General features: G+C 38.4%; 1 protein-coding gene across 2 annotated transcripts in view; it reads right to left on the bottom strand.

The window, feature by feature from the left end:
• The window catches only part of MAPK14 (mitogen-activated protein kinase 14), a 75,877-nt gene that overhangs the window by 9,097 nt on the left and 49,397 nt on the right, over positions 1 to 17,383 (bottom strand). Inside the window, exons 8-9 of one of the 2 annotated variants that reach the window (XM_025990811.2) lie at positions 16,780 to 16,851; positions 4,633 to 4,712 (exon numbers count right to left, since the gene is read on the bottom strand). In XM_025990811.2, coding sequence (XP_025846596.1) covers positions 4,633 to 4,712; positions 16,780 to 16,851 — 152 coding nt within the window. Of the gene's footprint in view, positions 1 to 491; positions 572 to 4,632; positions 4,713 to 16,779; positions 16,852 to 17,383 lie in introns of both variants that reach the window. The other variant, XM_025990810.2, reaches the window with a different exon arrangement.

Here is a 17,383-nt window from a genome sequence, read left to right as displayed (position 1 = left end):
TTATCCCATGTTATTTGTATATTTCCTTTTAAATATAGTACTTATCAGTGTTGGATATTTTATAGATTTGGTTTTTAACTTAAGGGAAGAATCTTCTTTTGGTCATTATAAAAAACTGATGAATAGGAAAGCATCCTAATGGCCCTCAGTTAAATACACTTCCAGGCTACAGTCATCAGATGCTAACGTACCCTAACTAGGAAAACATAATGGCTTCTCGAGCACTAAATTTATAAAACCCAAATATAAAAGTAACATCATTTTCTATTTACAAGCCTATAAATTATATTCTCAACCCATAGGATTGGATGACATTTTATCCCAAATGTCAGCATCCTGCCATAGCACATACACACTCATCACCTTAGTAGCCCCTCAAGGCACATGCAAGCACTCAGTGATATTAAAAACTGTGTTGGTTATACAGTGGCAATAAAATGAGAATGTGGCCTTCTGAATTGGCTATTCCTATACAGTCTGTTTGTTCTCACCTCATGGCTTGGCATCCTGTTAATGAGATAAGCAGGGGGGGTCCCCGTCAGACGCATAATCTGCTGAAGCTGGTTAATATCTTAGATGCCTAGTCAAGGGCATTGTTAAACATACAGTGCAAAAAAATAACTTTCAACTCAAGTTCTCAAGAAGGCCAAAAAAGCCACCCCAAATGAACAAAAAATCAATTTCCCACCCATCCCATCCATCCCAGGCCAGAGCCCAAGGCTGCATGTGAACGCACGCTTCTATGGAATGGCATGAGAATTATTAGGCATGCAGCCAGGAACTGGCCATGCAGATAAGAAAAATTACTTCTCTTTTATTTTAGCATCATCTTTAACATGAAATATTTTAGGCTCCCTGGAAAGGGACTGCCCCTTGATCCAGGATGCCAGCCGGAGAATGGTTTTCAAATATTGATGGCCAAAACCTGTTTGCTTGGGGGGGGGGGGGGGTAAATGGAGATGATTCAGAAAATTTTGATTCAGCTTTTGACAAAACAAAATTTTCAATATATCCATTCAAGGAAGTGGTTAAATTTTCGTGGCACAGGTTCTGGTAACTCTCCAAGGCACCACCCCTCCAAATGTAAGACATTGGTGGTGTGCGAGCTGATAAGCAATGCCAAGTTTCAAAGACATTAGTAGTGGTACATTTATAAAACATGCCAAACACACAATGGTGATGAAGAAAGAGGACATACAGGGCAAAGTTAGAAGCTAATGGCAAAGACAAAATAGAAGTCACAGGCTGCTGATGGTATTATAGCATGCCACAGTGATTTCCTCCACAAGTTTCTAACAGGTGAATAGGCTGACTTCACTTGGTAAACAGCTGGGAAGAAGTCTGCAAAATGCTCTGCAATGATCTGACAAGGACGAAACTAGTAGGTCTTCCATATGCACAAGCACACATGGAAGTGGCATGTCAAACTTCGCTTTTCTTGCTGCCCCATCAACTTTAACACAAGTCCCCCTCCTCCAAAATGTTACATGAACTGTTAGTTTATCACATGTTCCTATTAAAGGAGTAGTGATGGGATTTTTATTTTTTTATTTTTTTTATTTTTTTTTTTTATTTTTATTTTTTTTAGTGATGGGATTTTTAAAAATCAACTGCAATTCAATAAAAATCTTTGTCTATTCTTTCTTTGTAAACTATTAATTCCCCCATCCCCACCCCTGGTTATAGCAGCATCTTCAATAAGCACTCTGGTCAGGCAATTACACTTCTTTGTGGCTTCCTTCACTAATTTTTCACATTACCTCATCCTCAGAACTCAAATTCCCTAGTGGTCAAGGGACTGCAAATATATGATAAGGAGAGAGCTGGGTGGGACATGTGCTGCATCCTGCCTTTCATACTCCTTATACCCAAGGACAGAGGCCAGCAAATTTAAAAGGTGGCATGAAGCCCTTTTAACATTCTCTCAACAAAGTTTAGATTTGCCTTTAAACAAATGACATACTAACAGTACTTTGCATGTGAAGAAATACAATAAAAATGGCTCATTAAGTAAACCAGGAATAGTAGAATACCAATTGGGTTTTAAAATCTTTGAATCTTGCCACCTCTCTCTTCTTTCTTAGGAACAATACTTGGCCTGTGCAATTTCTATTTTTGTCTCCTTTAGTCAAATGCATTATTATATCCCCTTCCTGTCAGGAGGTTAGCAAGAATATATTTCTAGGGAAAAATGGGAGTCAGTGAAAGGGCTTTGGTTTCTTTATATGACTTTTTGTTCTTTCACTGATTACTATAGGTACTGGGTCACTAAGCAAAACACTCCTCTCTCCTTAGCTGCCATGACCCATTTATCCCCTTTCTTACAGCACATCCCAACTTGTTCTCAATCAGCCCATCCATTATTGCATTATCTTACAATGTCCTAATATCCGTTGATTGGATTTCTACATAAATGATGGTATCTGTATGTTAACTAACTAATTTAAATAAAGACTTGAAAAGAAAAAAATATGGCATCACCACCTTACTACTTTGCAGGAGTAACGAAAATAGCTATTGGCTTTCTTTTATTACATGCCTTCACTAATGAACTTTTCCTTCAATTTTTAAAATTCTTAAAACAATTTTACTCACCTGGCTTTGTTATTTACACACCATGCGTCTCACACACATCATGTGCTTTTAAGATAAACTGGTACTTGGGGCATTATTACTAACGTCAAATTAATCTTGTCTACCCTTTTGAATGTTTAAACCCTTTTTATCCATTCATCATAACCAAGTGGGGGGGGAAAAAAGCCTCTCTTATTCCCATACTCAACACACTATTATTGGAGTACGTTCTGCATTCTGGTAGATAATTTTATTATGTCCAACTCTAGAGCTGTTTAACTGTATGATGTGCCCTATTTCACATAAGATAAAGACATCTCATTATTAGGTTGAGCACTTGATTTTGTTTCTTTCTTAACAATAAATGATGGATTAATAATAGGTAAATATGATATTACCCATGCTTTTTCTTTTAAAAATCTTGTGACTAGCTACACATATCTATAGGGCAGATTAGGGACTGAGAAAGAGCTGCTAGTGACCATTCCCAGACAGAGAATGAATTTACTATCTTAGTCTCATTAGTACTATTGGTAAATAAACTGAACTTTCTCCCACCCCCACTCCCTTGCCCCCATGTCTTCTCTATTACCAGTCTTTCTAAGTACATGCATTTAAAACAAGAAAGCACCATTTCTTATCTTCTTTGATTCACTCTATCCAGCTTCCCCTCTCCTTTGGGTTGACACAGTGGTCAGTCACTTTGACAAATGACTTTCAAAATAGTGTGCAATTGCATGAGATTAAAGTTTAAAGATGAGGTTATCAAAAAATAAAAAATAAAAAAATAAAGATGATGTTATCAGAACATCTGAGATCTATGCTCAGCTCTGCCAAGTGACTCAGTGCATGACTCAGGCAAGTCACAGCTTTTCTGTGCTTTTCCTTCTTCATCTTAAATAAATAAATGAAACAAAATAATAGAGCCAGCACAGTATCTTACATCTCTCAGAGTGGAAATTCATAAATACACTGGACTTTGTGGTCTGTTAGTAGAATGTACCAGAAACATACCAGATGACAATATTCTTTATTTTGTAAGAGAGATGATGCACCATTCAAACTCACCTGCTCAAGCCTGCCTCAAGCCACCCAGCATTCCTTCCAGTTGGGCAAAGGGACCCCTTTAGTCAGAATGCTGGGAGGAGAATTCAGGAAGGCACAATTGGAGCTTGGCTCCACAGTTCTTTTTCCCTTTTAGTCAACTGCCTGGCAGCAGACAGAGGAGAAAAGGGAGAAAGGCTGAGCTTTCATGATTTCTCTCTTGCCTCTGGCCCCAGAAAATGACCAACAGCAGGAAATTGAAGCCAAAGTAAGCCAGAGTCACATTCCCATGGCTTCTCTCTAAATCCCTGCTTAGAGGCAGGAAAGCATTAGCGCCAAAGCTTTTTCTCAGGTTATTGACTTGTAATTACAAAGGGAGGCTGTGGGAGGAAGGATTTACAAGTCTACTCCAGAGGATGTGAGTTACCAGGACTGGTCTGGAAACAGGGTGGAGAGGTGCCCTTGTTGGGAACAGACAACTTATACAAGATATGTGAGTTGTCTATTCTAAAGCAGTAAAAGGCAGTAACTTCTGGAAAAGGGCAGTAGTGTGAACACAATGCACACTTCATTCTTGTAGTGAAGCTACACTAATATGTGGTAAAGCTCATGCTCTGAGAACAAACACTAACCAAAACATAAAAAGAGCTTAAGTGCATGTAAACTTCTGAGAAAGATGATGTCAGGGCTTGATAATGGAGACAAATTTTCTTTAATTTCATGGAATGAGTTACAATCTCAAATCATGGAAACTACTGCCCAATACAAGCTCTCATGATCTAAGTACATACTCCAACAGAGAATAAAACACACTCATGCATGGGGGCAGATGAGTGCATGTACACACAGACAGACACACACACACACACACACACACACACACCTCATCCTGAAAGTCAGCACAAAAGGGCACACATGCTTACAAACATATTCAGGGCAAAGTACAGACTGATGGAAGGCAAGTGGCAGAGGCTCCCAAAAGGGCAGATAATTACAATCAAAGCATCAACTCACAGACTCTGAGGAGATTTTCTTCAAAAGATCAGCCCCTGGGGTTCCAACGAGTCTTAAAATGAGCTTCAACTGATCAATATCTAATGGTGGACTATAAAGGAAAATGTTGGGACAAAATAAAAATAAAAAACAAACAACAACAAACAAAACAAAACAAACAAAATACCCCAATAACAAAAATTAAAAACCCCAAACCAAGCCAGAATGGTGAATTCATCTGGATCAAGGCTTCTGCACGATGGTCACTTCAAGTAGAACATGCTCCTCCTGTACAAAGACTCAGAACGCTGCCACACACATCACCAATTTATATTCATTTTGTGTATCTGTCAACGTCACTTATCAGTAAAGCAAAGTGACATTAGCTGGGTACTTAGCTGCTAAAGACAGCCCATGAAAACACAAAAGCTTCACTCTGTCCACACCCACCTCTTCACCTTCTACCAAAGCATGAGTAGCCAGTTAAACGAAGAGCACTGGTAAGCAGAGTGCTACAGATACAAAAAAAGCAGCAGAGCATAGGAGCTAGAGCTAGCTGTGGCCACCTGTGAATATTCCCCCGAAGGCTTATCCCAAGGGGCTTGTAATAGGACAGGGGCCTTCAAGCCTCTGCCTGGACGCAGGCTATGGCAGGCGGACAAGAGTGGTGAGTGACAGTCGACCAGCAGAGGGCCCCACTCCCTCACCGCATCCACATGTTCTTCAGGAGCGCCATAGTGTAGCAGAACGCCAGAGGTTACCACCTCACAAAAGCAGTGACAAACCTCACACACCCCAGAGGCTCTGAACAATAGGCTACAATGTCCAAATCTTAATTCTGGTAGCCAACTCTTCCATGCACACTCAGAATGTATGCGCATGTGTTAACCAGAAGACAAAAACTTTTCAGTTGTTCTTATTGCCTCTAGCCTTGCCTTAAAAAGGGAAGTTAAAAGGGGAGAGGAAAAAAAAATAATATAAAATAGCTTTTAATATTCTCTACGAAAGTGTGAATAGAAAAAAAAAAGAAAGTGTGAATAGTTTATCTGTGTCTACACTGACATTGGGGGGATAAAGGAGGGGAGGATGACCATCTTCTGATGCTAATACATGAAAAACCTGACAAATCCCGTCAGGTTTTTCACATATTAGGTCCTTCTCAACTTCAGGTCTCAGCTTAAACTCACTTCCTCAGAGAGGCCGTCCCCAACATAAAGAAGCCCCCTCTTCCCTGTATTCTCTACCTCAGCACAATGCTTGCAAACATTAAAGTGCTTATCACAATCTAGAATTATTTTGTTTGCTTCCCGTCTGTCACCTCTGCTGACCTGTGGCTCTATGAGAGCAGGAGCCACCCTGACTGTGCCACCTATTCCCAGCACCTAGCCTGCCATCTGCTCCATGGTGGGCTCTCAGAATATTTGAGGGGTAGGGAGAGCAGGATGGAAAGGAGGACAGAAGAAAATATTTCTGCCTATGATTACACATATGAAGGTAATATGGTGTAACTTAAAAATAATGGCCTCTGCAAACCATAGTTGCCCAAGTTACAGGAATTACTTATGCAATAACACTGGCATCTTGCCCTGTTCTTTTTTTTTTTTTTTCTCCTCCAGATATGAAATTGGCTTAAATGAAGAAAATTCTAGATAGGAGTCAGCAAAGACCAGCCTGCTGCCTGTTTTGAAAATAAAGTTTTGTTGGAACACAGCCATGCCTGTTCGTTTATGTACAGCTTTCACCCTATACAGCAGAACTGAGTGAGTACTTACTACAGAAACCATACGATCCCCAAACCCTAGAATATTTATTATCTGGCTCTTTAAGTAAAGGTTTGCTGAACCCTATTCCAGACCTAAACAACTTGTGTTCCATAGAAAACAAGGATAAATTAGAAACAAGTCCACTCACACAAATTACTTCTAAATTAAGAATTAGTAGAAAATTTTGTCATCTGCAAATGGCAAAAATCAATGTATTCTGGAAATTAAAATTTCAATACTGATTCTCAGTTCAAAATGCCAACAAGAAAAAAATCTAAAGTATGCATTAATGGGGACAGAGTGGGGAGGGCGGATGATTACTGTCTTGCTCTAAAATAATCAAATTAACTATACAACAGTAGAATTTGTAGAGCATCCCCCTTTGCTCATGTAAAATGATTCAGTTTACAAGTGTTACTTCCCCTCACACTCTTCTGGAACAAATTCAAGTGGGTAGCTACCCCACCTCACAAAGCATATCATGTATGGAAACCAACTAAACTACTTCAACTCTCAAGCAGGTAGTTTTACAATATATGTATCAAAACTACTCTCTAGAAATAAAGCTGTTGAGATTGGTACTGTCCTTTAAGAGACTTCTGACTACTAAAAGGAGTAAAGTTGTATAGTCTCTCCAGGGACGGCAGCAGACTCTGGGCTGAGCTGCTTAACTGCCCTAACTTCACTTTAACATACCTGAAGACTGTGCCACCCCCACTGGCCACGGTGGCTCACTACAGCCATGAGTGGGGGATCCCATGTGCCTCTCTCCTGCTTTTGCAGGTACGAATCAATCACAGGCCTGATGTATAAAGCCCCAAGTCCTCAGCCCCTCATGGCCCTCCCTGGTTTGGCATCAAGCTTCTTTCCTGACTCTGCCTCAAACTATTACTCCTTAATGTACTCAATGCTTCAATGCATGCCAAATCTTTTAGGCACTGTAAAGCTTCTAGCTTTTCATTTATCCAAGTCAAACAGAAATACCCTCTACTCTCCCCTCCTACCAAGCTTGTTCTTATTTTTTTTTCCAGAGTCCTACTCAAACCATGAATCTTAGGCTCAAATTAATCTCTACTTCTTCTCAATAACTTAGTTATACCTCTGTTATAGCATTATTATCACTGTCTTATTTTATAATCAGAGAGTAGACATTTGTTCCAGTAACTCCTGTAACTTACTTTCCACTGATTATGATCATTCTGTTTTTGGCGATAGCTGCTCCTATCTCTAGCACCTTCCACGGAGTAGTCTGATAAATGTTGGTTGGCTTAAAAAGACTTGCTGTAATATGCTTTTAAACTCAGCTCTATCCCCTCCGCCTTGCTCTCAAAACCTATAATGACCATACTCTATGGGAAGTCTCAATACAAAAAAGTTAAGAAAACGTCGTTTCATTTAATATCAGGCCTAACAAAGTTCTCAAACACTCCATCTGAAGCATTTACACCATAGAGAGTATACAAATATAGTGCCAAGAGTGTGTAAGGGCCATGGACAAAGAGAGTTGGTACAGCACAGTAGCCAATACTTAGGAGATTAGTAAACACACAATGCAAAATAAAAACCTACTTAGTAGCTAAAAGCACTTGCATGAAAGAAGTCAAAGCATGCAGACCTCAGAAGAAATCACCATAGGTTCTCCAACAACTGGCAAATCCATAGAAATACAGGTCAGTCTTCCAATAGTACCAGCTACTAGAATTTGTCCAGGCAGTTAAGGCCAGAGGGCGCTTCAAGTAGCTACATAAGCAGAGCAAAGCAAAATTTACCACATTATGACAATTAGTTATTTCCACAACAAGCCATCCTTCATAACTGGTTTAACCCCTTTTTCCCCCTAGATAGAAGAAATTTTTACTATTAGGTAAAAACATATTTTAACTGTCCTGATCAAATCGTCAAAATTTATTTTTTTTTAATTTTTTATTTATTTATGATAGTCACACAGAGAGAGAGAGAGAGGCAGAGACATAGGCAGAGGGAGAAGCAGGCTCCATACACAGGGAGCCCGACGTGGGATTCGATCCCGGGTCTCCAGGATCGCACCCTGGGCCAAAGGCAGGCGCTAAACTGCTGCACCACCCAGGGATCCCCAAATCGTCAAAATTTAAATCATAGATCTCCTGGTTCTTTCTAAAACAACCACTGAGGGCTAAGATTATTCTTTAGGTTCTAGGTAGAATGAACAGATAAGGAAATCAATCTAAGGATACTGGATCATAGGGAAATGAAGAGAGGAATATTCTATTCATTTCTAAGTGTTTAGGCAACTCCTAGAAGGTGTCCACAGGCCAGAGAATTGAAGATGAGGAAGGGAACAGGTGCAGGATATCCCTGCAACTAACTGCTGCATGTGACCCACAGTTTTCAATGAAACAAAATCCAGAATATTAATGTTTGGAGGGTAGGAAATCCTCCTGGTGACAGTATTGACAGTATTGGCTATGAGAAGACCTACCCTACTTTCTTCTCTTTTTGGTTGTCAGAACAGTCATTTTCACTGTCACACACACACAAATTCTTAAGGTATTCTAGGTTTGTGGATACAGATGAAAATTCCAATCTTTTCTGGGAGAAAAAGAAATCTGTATTTTCAAGTTGGAGAAGAAAAGGCAAATAGTCTAGTGAAATATTCTTCTTCTTCAACATTTATTAGGAAAACTGCTTTTTTTAAAAAATAAGAGAGAACAGGGGTACCTGGGTGGCTCAGTTGGTTGAGTGCCCAACTCTTGGTTTTGGCTCAGGTCATGATCTCAGGTCATGATCTCAGGGTTGTGAGATTGAGCCCCGCATCAGGCTCTGTGCTCGGCAGGGAGTCTACTTGAGATTCTCCCTCCTAAGCAAATAAATAAATTCTAAAATGAGAGAGAACAAGGGTGCCTGGCTTGCTCAGCTGGTAGAGCATGCAACTCTCGGTCTCAGGGTTGTGAGTTTGAGCCCCCTGCTGGGAGTAGAGCTTACTTTTAAAAAAATTTTTAAATTCAGGACAGCCCGGGTGGCTCAACAGTTTAGCACCACCTTCAGCCCAGGGCCTGATCCTAGGGTCCTGGGATAGAGTCCCACGTCAGGCTCCCTACATGGAGCCTGCTTCTCCCTCTGCCTGTGTCTCTGCCTCTCTCTCTCTCTGTCTCTCATGAATAAATAAATAAAATCTAAAAATATTTTTTTTAATTCAAAAAAATAGAATAAGAGAATATTTGAAACTAGTGACTACAAGTGAGGGGTAAATGTGACAGGAAGGGGTACACCAAAAATTTTTAGCTCTATTGTCATGTTTTATCTCATAACCTGAGAGCTATAAACATAACCTGAGAGCATATAAACATAGAGCTATAAACAATGTAATGTATAAACATTACATTATTCTTTGCCTTTTTGTAGTATTTCATAAAATGTTTGAAAAAAAGAAAAAAAATGAATAAAGAAGAATTAAGGAACAAATTTAATATACTAAGGAAATTCATACAGAGTAAGGCAGCAGCTAATGGCAAGTGGGTTATAACTCAACAGCTCCATTATCCTCTAGTTAATATCTTAAGAGTACCACTTCTATTAAAATAAAAGAAGGGGGATCCCTGGGTGGCGCGGCGGTTTGGCGCCTGCCTTTGGCCCAGGGCGCGATCCTGGAGACCCGGGATCGAATCCCGCGTCGGGCTCCCGGTGCATGGAGCCTGCTTCTCCCTCTGCCTGTGTCTCTGCCTCTCTCTCTCTCTCTCTGTGTGTGACTATTATAAAAATAAATAAATAGGATTTAAAAAAAAAATAATAATAATAATAAAAATAAAATAAAAGAAGGAAAAAAAGTTTTACACATTTAGGAAATTCATTTGATTACTTAGGAAAAGAAAACCACAGCAAGCAAATGCTGTGACCTCTGGAAGAGAACACAGTATTTGGCGTGTACAGGGCTGGGAAACTTACCTTCTCTCTTCCTTAGGCTACCGACTAGTAAGTGTTAATAAAACCATTTTCTAACTGGTCACTCTTCTCAAAACGATTGGCATTTGAAATAAGTTAGCACTAGACCTAAAGAGACATTCTATATCCTCACTCTCTCCTAAATATGAAGTTCCACCAGCCATGTCCACTTGATATACCTAGTCAACTGGACTTGGAAGGCAGTGCTTCATTCCTTAAAAAAATAATACTGCTTTTGATCTACCTGGAAGAGGGGTTCTACATAGTCATAAATGAAAATGAAAAGCTAATAATGTATAATTACCTTTAAGAAAAATTAGTATTTCTTACACCTTTAGGGAAACTCCAAGGATTATTAACAACCAGTACTAAAAGAATCTTTCAAGGAGACTGACAAAAAAAAAAAAAAAGAAAAGAAAAGAGAGAAAAAAGCAGAATAGGAACAAGAATTGTAGAGATCTAAAACTTCCCAATGCAATACTGGTAATCACATGTGATTAATTAAATTTATATGTAATCTATATAAAATCTAATACATTTTAAAATTCAAATTAAAAACACTCATAAAACTATGAAGACAGAGGAATTTTTTTTTTTAAGACAGACGAATTTTTGACATGATGTTTCATTGACATGATAAAGAGCATTTATGAAAAACACAAAGCTAAAATCATAGTCAATGAAGACTGAAAACTTTCCCTCTGATAACGAAACAAGGATGCCCACTTCACCACTGTCATTCATCACTGTACTGGAAGTTCTAGCCAGAACAACTGGAAAGAGAGAAGTAAAACCATCTCTATTTGCAGATGACATGATCCTATGTATAGAAAATACCAAAGAACTTACAAGAAATCTACCAGCGCTAATAAACAAATTGAGTAAAGATGCACGGTACAAAATCAACAAAAATCAGTTGTGTTTCCACACACCAATAATAAACAACCTGAAAAGGAAATTAAGAAAGCAATTCCATTTACAATAGCATCTAAAAGAATAAAATGCCTAGGAATATATTTAAGCATGAAGGTGAAAGTTTTGTCCAATGAAAATTATAAAACATTGTTCAAAGAAATTAAGAAGTAAAAAATGGAAAGACATCTTGTGCTCATAGATAGAAGACTCCACACTGTTAAGATGTCACTATTACCCAAAGTGAACTAAAACTTCAACACAATCTCTACCAAAATTCCAATAGCCTTTTTGGCAGAAATGTAAAAGTCCATCCTCAAATCTATATGGGATTACAAAAGACCTTGAAAAGAAAAGAAAAAATACTCCTAAAAAAACAAACAAACAAAAAAACAAAACAAAAAACACTTGATAATGAGAACAAAGTTGAAGGACTCACACTTCCTGAATTCAAAAACTTAGAGGAATCAAAGTTGCCCGAATCAAAACAGTGTGGGACTGCTATAAGGATAGATATGCAGACCAATGGAATAGAATTACCTTTGCCAGAAGTGCCAGCCCCATTCAGTGGGGAAAGGACAGTCTCTCCAACAATTGGTGCTGAGACAACTAGATTTCCACATACAAAAGAATAAAGTTGGACTACTAATCTGACATCATATACAAAAATTAACTCAAAATGGATCAAAGATCTAAGAGATAAACCCTTACAATTCTTAGTAGAAAACACAGTAAATCTTCATGACCGCAAATTTGATAATATATTCTTAGATATGACAAGAGCAACAAAAGAAAAAAACCAATACATTGGAACTTCATTAAATTCAAAACCTTTTCAAAGGACATTATCAAGAAAGTGAACAGCCCACAGAATGGGAGATAATATTTGCAAATCATGTATCTAATGAAGGTTTAATATCCATAATATATAAAGAACTAAAAACTCAACAACAAAAAGACAATCTAATTAAAAAGATGGATAATCAACTTGAACAGATATTCCTCCACTGAAGATATACAAATAGCCAATAAACACAGGAAAAGATGCTTAACATTATTGGTCATTAGAGAAATACAAATTAAAACTACAAAGAGATACCACTTCATACTCACGAGGATGAATTAAACAAACAAAAAAAAGAAGATAATTTAAAGAAAAGAAAAAATCAGAACAAGTGTTGGTGAAGATGTGGAAAAATTACGCATACATCATTGGTGGGCAAAAACGGTGTAACTGCTGTGGAAAATAGTTTGGTGGCTCCTCAGAAAGCTAAACAAAGAATTACCACATGACTCAACAATTCCACTCCTAGACATACACCACAAAGAACTGAAAGCAGAGACTCAAACAAATAGCTGTACGCCAATATTCATTGTAGCACTAATCACAATTGCCAAAGGTGAAAATAACCCAAATGTCAATGAACAGATGAGTGCATAAACAAAATGTGGCATACACATGCAATGGAATAGTATTCAGCCATAAAAAAGGAATGAAGTTCTGGAAACAAGGATGAACTTGGATGAACCTTGAAAACATTATGGTTAAGGAAAATAATCAAGAAACAAAAGAACAAATATTATGGGATTCTACTTACAAGAAATTTCTAGAATAAGCAAATTCAGAAAGTAGAAGAAAGGAAATCAGAGGCTATAGGAAAGAAGAATGGAGAGGTACTGTTCGATGGGCACAGAGTTTTGGTTTGGGGTGATAAAAATGTTTTGGAAATACAATAGTGGTGATGGCTGCACAATTTTGTTAATGTAATTAGTGCCCATGAACTGTATATTTTAAAAAGGTTAAAATGGGAAGTTCTGTTAGGCATATTTTACCACAATAAGAAAAAGTTAAAATGGCAAATTTTATGTTAATACATTTCACCACAGACATATTTTTAATCAGCTCCCAAGTTTCACTAGCCATATTTTAAGTGCTCAGTAGCCACATGTGGCTGTGGCTACCAACCACCACAGTGCATAGCACAAATAGAGAACATTTGCAACACCACAGAAAATTCTATTAGATAGCACTTATCTAGAAGCTAAAACCACAAGTATCTCTAAATACAAGATAGTTAATAAATGAGAAAAATAGGGAGAAAAAGGCACTCAAATAAAGAGCATGCTCTAGAGGTTGCCGCAGCATTCAGTTGCATTTAAAAATCACAAATAAGCAGTAGCTGCATGCTTTTCTGGGCAAAGAAAGACTGTGCGGCGACGGAGGAGGAGGAGGAGGAGGAGGAGGAGGAGGAGGAGGAGGAGTTGTTCTAGAAATAAGAGGAATAGGCAACAAATAAAATAATGCTAAGAAACTGTGACCTGAGTCATAAATAACAGTTCTGGATCTATCGTCTCTGGGTCTTGGTTTCCTCTCATCTATAAAAAACAGGGAGTTCAATTAGAGGTTTTCTAATATCCTTCTCGACCTCTTAGGTAAATAAGTCTCAATTCTAAACTTTCTGATCTCCTTGGCATGGAAAGGAAAGAGAAGAAAGATAAGAAAGATGAAAAGAAAGAAAGAAAGAAAGAAAAGAAAGAAAGAAAGAAAGAAAGAAAGAAAGAAAGAAAGAAAGAAAGAAAGAAGAAAGAAAGATTGCCTAATTAAATGTTTTTTTAGGATCAGCCTAAAAAGTTAAAAGTAAGACTCAACTGAGTTAAACTCTAGTTGTGCTTAACAACTATTATACACTAGAATCAACTGGGTACTTAAAAAATATGCCAAAGCCTGTGCTTTCACCCCACATAAAGTGTGGGGTTGAGTCTCTGGGGTGGTGTCCCAGAGTATTTTGCTCCCCTAAGTATTTTGATGAAAAATGAGAGTTAAGAACCACTATGGTAGACTATAAGCAATTGCACACTTCAGGCAAGAAAAAAATAATAGACAACACTTTCCTCTTTCCTTGTCAGGCCACCAAAGCTACATCTACACAGATGGCAACTGACAAGATGGGGGTTATGTATATTAAAAATACAAATCTTCTGAATTTGATTTTTATGATCCAGGAGAATATCTGTCTCAAAAAAGAGCCAAGTAGAAAAGAAATGGTGCTTTACTAAAATAAGAATTTTGTGGGTTTTTTTTTTAATAAAGATTTTATTTATTCACGAGAGACACAGAGAAAGAGGCAGAGAGAGGCAGAGACATAGGCAGAGGGAGAAGTAGGCTCCAGGCAGGGAGCCTGATGTGGGACCCAATCCCAGGACTCCAGGATCACGACCTGAGCCAAAGGAAGATGCTCAACCTCTGAGCCACCCAGATGCCCCTAAAATAAGAATTTTGAAATGAATTTTCATGTATTAAAAAAAAGCCCATTGTAAAAAGTCTAAATGCTAGGTTTTCTACCTAAAGTTCACAAAAGGAAAAAAAGGAAGACTTCTTACAGGTTTAAAGTTAGCTTTATTTTATTTTATTTTATTTTATTTATTTCTCAAGAGAGAGTATGTGCATGTGCAAGAGTAAGGGAGGGCAGAGGGAGAGGAAGAAGGAGAGGGGGGAGAGAGGGAGAGGAAAAGAGAAAGGGAGGAAGGGAGGGAGGGAGAGGGAGAGAGAGAAGGGGAAGGAGAGGGAGAAGGGGAGGGAGAGGGAAAGGGAGAGAGAGAAAGAAAGAGAATCTTAAGCAGGTTCCATGCCCAGCAGAGAGCCCAATGTAGGGCTCAATATCACAACCCTGAGATCATGACCTGAGCCGAAATCAAGACTCAGATGCTTCACCAACTAAGCCACCCAGGTGCTCCTGAAAGTTAGCATTCTAAAAGAGTCAAGCCATCAGGGAGTAGACAGCCATCTGTGAGATAAAACCATAATGATTCATAGGTAGACAAAAGAGTGGGAAGGTAAAGGGAATAACTGTTTCCCAAAAGTCACTAATGAAGATGATGTCTAACATTTCCTGGCAGGCTCTAAGTACTTTCCAGATACTATCTCACTGAATTCTCACAGTCACTTTGTGAGGTATTTACCATTAGCATTTTATGTTTAAGGAAACCAGGAGATAGAAGTTAGAAAACGTACTCAAAGTCACACAGCTGGGAGTAAAAGAGGTAGGACCTATAAACCCAAGTAGTCTGATTCCAGAGTATTTGCTCTCCACGAGTATACCCTGCTGTCTGTCTGTCTCTCTCTCCACCACTCTGGTTATCTCTGTAGGCATGAGTGTCTGCTGCTGACCGAAGACAGATAAAGATAGAGAAGAGACGAAAGGAAGAGGGGAATAGAGAAATGCATCACAGTAGTGTGCTTGGGAAGACAGGCTAGAGGATGAGACTCTGAGACATGTAACTGAGGAAAATGGGAAATAACACATTTTCCCTCATTTTCTTAGCCTCAACTGTAATGTATATACCACATTTCTAAGACGCAGACATAAGGTGAATGAAACAAAGGACAAAGGAAAAACACTAGTTTTTTAAGAATCTGGGAATGAAGAGCAGTAAATATAGGGAGACAGAACTCTGTACCAACGCAGAAATATTCAGAGGGAAAGAAACAGCTTTGCCTCAGGGGCAGAAGTTTTTCAGTTCAGTAGGAAAGTACTTTTTCTCTAGCAGAAGATAGTTCGAACATGTGGATAGACAACATGAACATCACAGTCACCATGGAAGTATACCCCAAACTGTTAGCAGTAAACTAATTATAAACTCAATGAGAGTTTGCCTAGGTGAAGGGCTGAAACAGCTTTTAGGTCTCTAAGCATGATAGAACACATTCACAGCATAACTGCAGCATCTCTAAAGCTCAACCAAACCCACTATAGGCTAGTCAGATGAATTTTACAAAAATCTTCAAACCTAATACTAGACACGTAAGTCAACATTCTTTCCCACCTGAATGTTTTCCCCAAGTGCAAGTAATGGGACTTCCAACAAAAACCACATTTGCTGATATTATTTCTAAACCATGAAATGGGCATGCAGCGGATAGGAAAGGACCTAAAATAAAAGGGCTGTGATAAGCCGTAAACTAGATAACAAATCTGGAAGTAAATTAAGGTTTGGCTACATTCTAGGATAAAAACAAAATTGTGCTGGAAAAAAAAAAAGGCACACATCAGGATGACCTTATCACTTCTTGTTTTTATTACTTGTTAAACAACAAATATAAAGACAGTCAGCAGGTACATCATTATAGGGACCAAATATAATCTTTTAAACATCCAAACCAAACATGTAAGCTAAAGATACCCCTGGTTTATAAATGGGTACCTTGTGCTCATTAAGCGTTGTACAAGCAGACTAAACCAGTCATTGAGATCTGGAACTTCTCGGGAATATGCTCAGGTTGCAGAATTGCTGTGGGAAGATTAATATAATAAGGGACTCAGTGCAAAAGGATGACATGTGAAAGATGTAAAGAGTTCTCTAGCTTATGAAGAATTTTTCTAATTCCCACAAGGAAATTGAAGCCTCTCTCTTGACAAGGCAAGGTACTCAGCCAGAGGGTAGATCTCGTAACACATATCTGAACCATATAAGCAAGTAACTGAGAGCCTTTCCTAGAGACAGATAAAAGTAATATACTTCCATGGACACTGGAATACAGATAAGAAACAAGAATCCAAAATTTTTTAAAGGATACGGTCTGTACCAGGAAACAACGTTCTTCCAGTCAACAGTTCGGCCATTATGCATCCCACTGACCAAATATCAACTGGTAAAATTAAACAGAAAAGGCATACAATGTCACTACTAACATACTTGACCTGAAAGAAGCTATAACTAGAGGTGAAAAATTATAATATATAATATATTTGAGGTGCAACAATTATACTCTTCTTTATAGAAGTAAGCTTATTAAGACCTGTACCCCACTAAAGGGCTCCATAGGTGGGATGTCAAAACATAGCTAAGGCAAGAGAAACAAGCTGTCTATAAAGGGGCAGAGATCCTTATTGGTAGAAATGGTAGATTCTCCCAAGTATTGTTGAGAGGTTGAAATTATGAACCCATTGTCTTCAGATAGAAGTACTCACAGAATATGTTGGAAATCTAAATAAATCAGAACCCAACTACTAAATCACAAAGTTTGAAAGCTGGGTATAAAAACACTACTTTCTCTATCTGAGCAAGTGAAATATTTCCTGTCAATTTTAAAAGGATCACTGAGGGGGGAAAAAAGATGTTTCCTCCCATTCCCACCATCTCCACTCCTAAGAATCCCAAATACACCCAACATGGTGACT

The sequence above is a fragment of the Vulpes vulpes genome, chromosome 1, assembly GCF_048418805.1.
Source record: "Vulpes vulpes isolate BD-2025 chromosome 1, VulVul3, whole genome shotgun sequence".
NCBI lineage: Eukaryota > Metazoa > Chordata > Mammalia > Carnivora > Canidae > Vulpes > Vulpes vulpes.
This window is presented reverse-complemented; position numbering and strand designations above follow the sequence as displayed.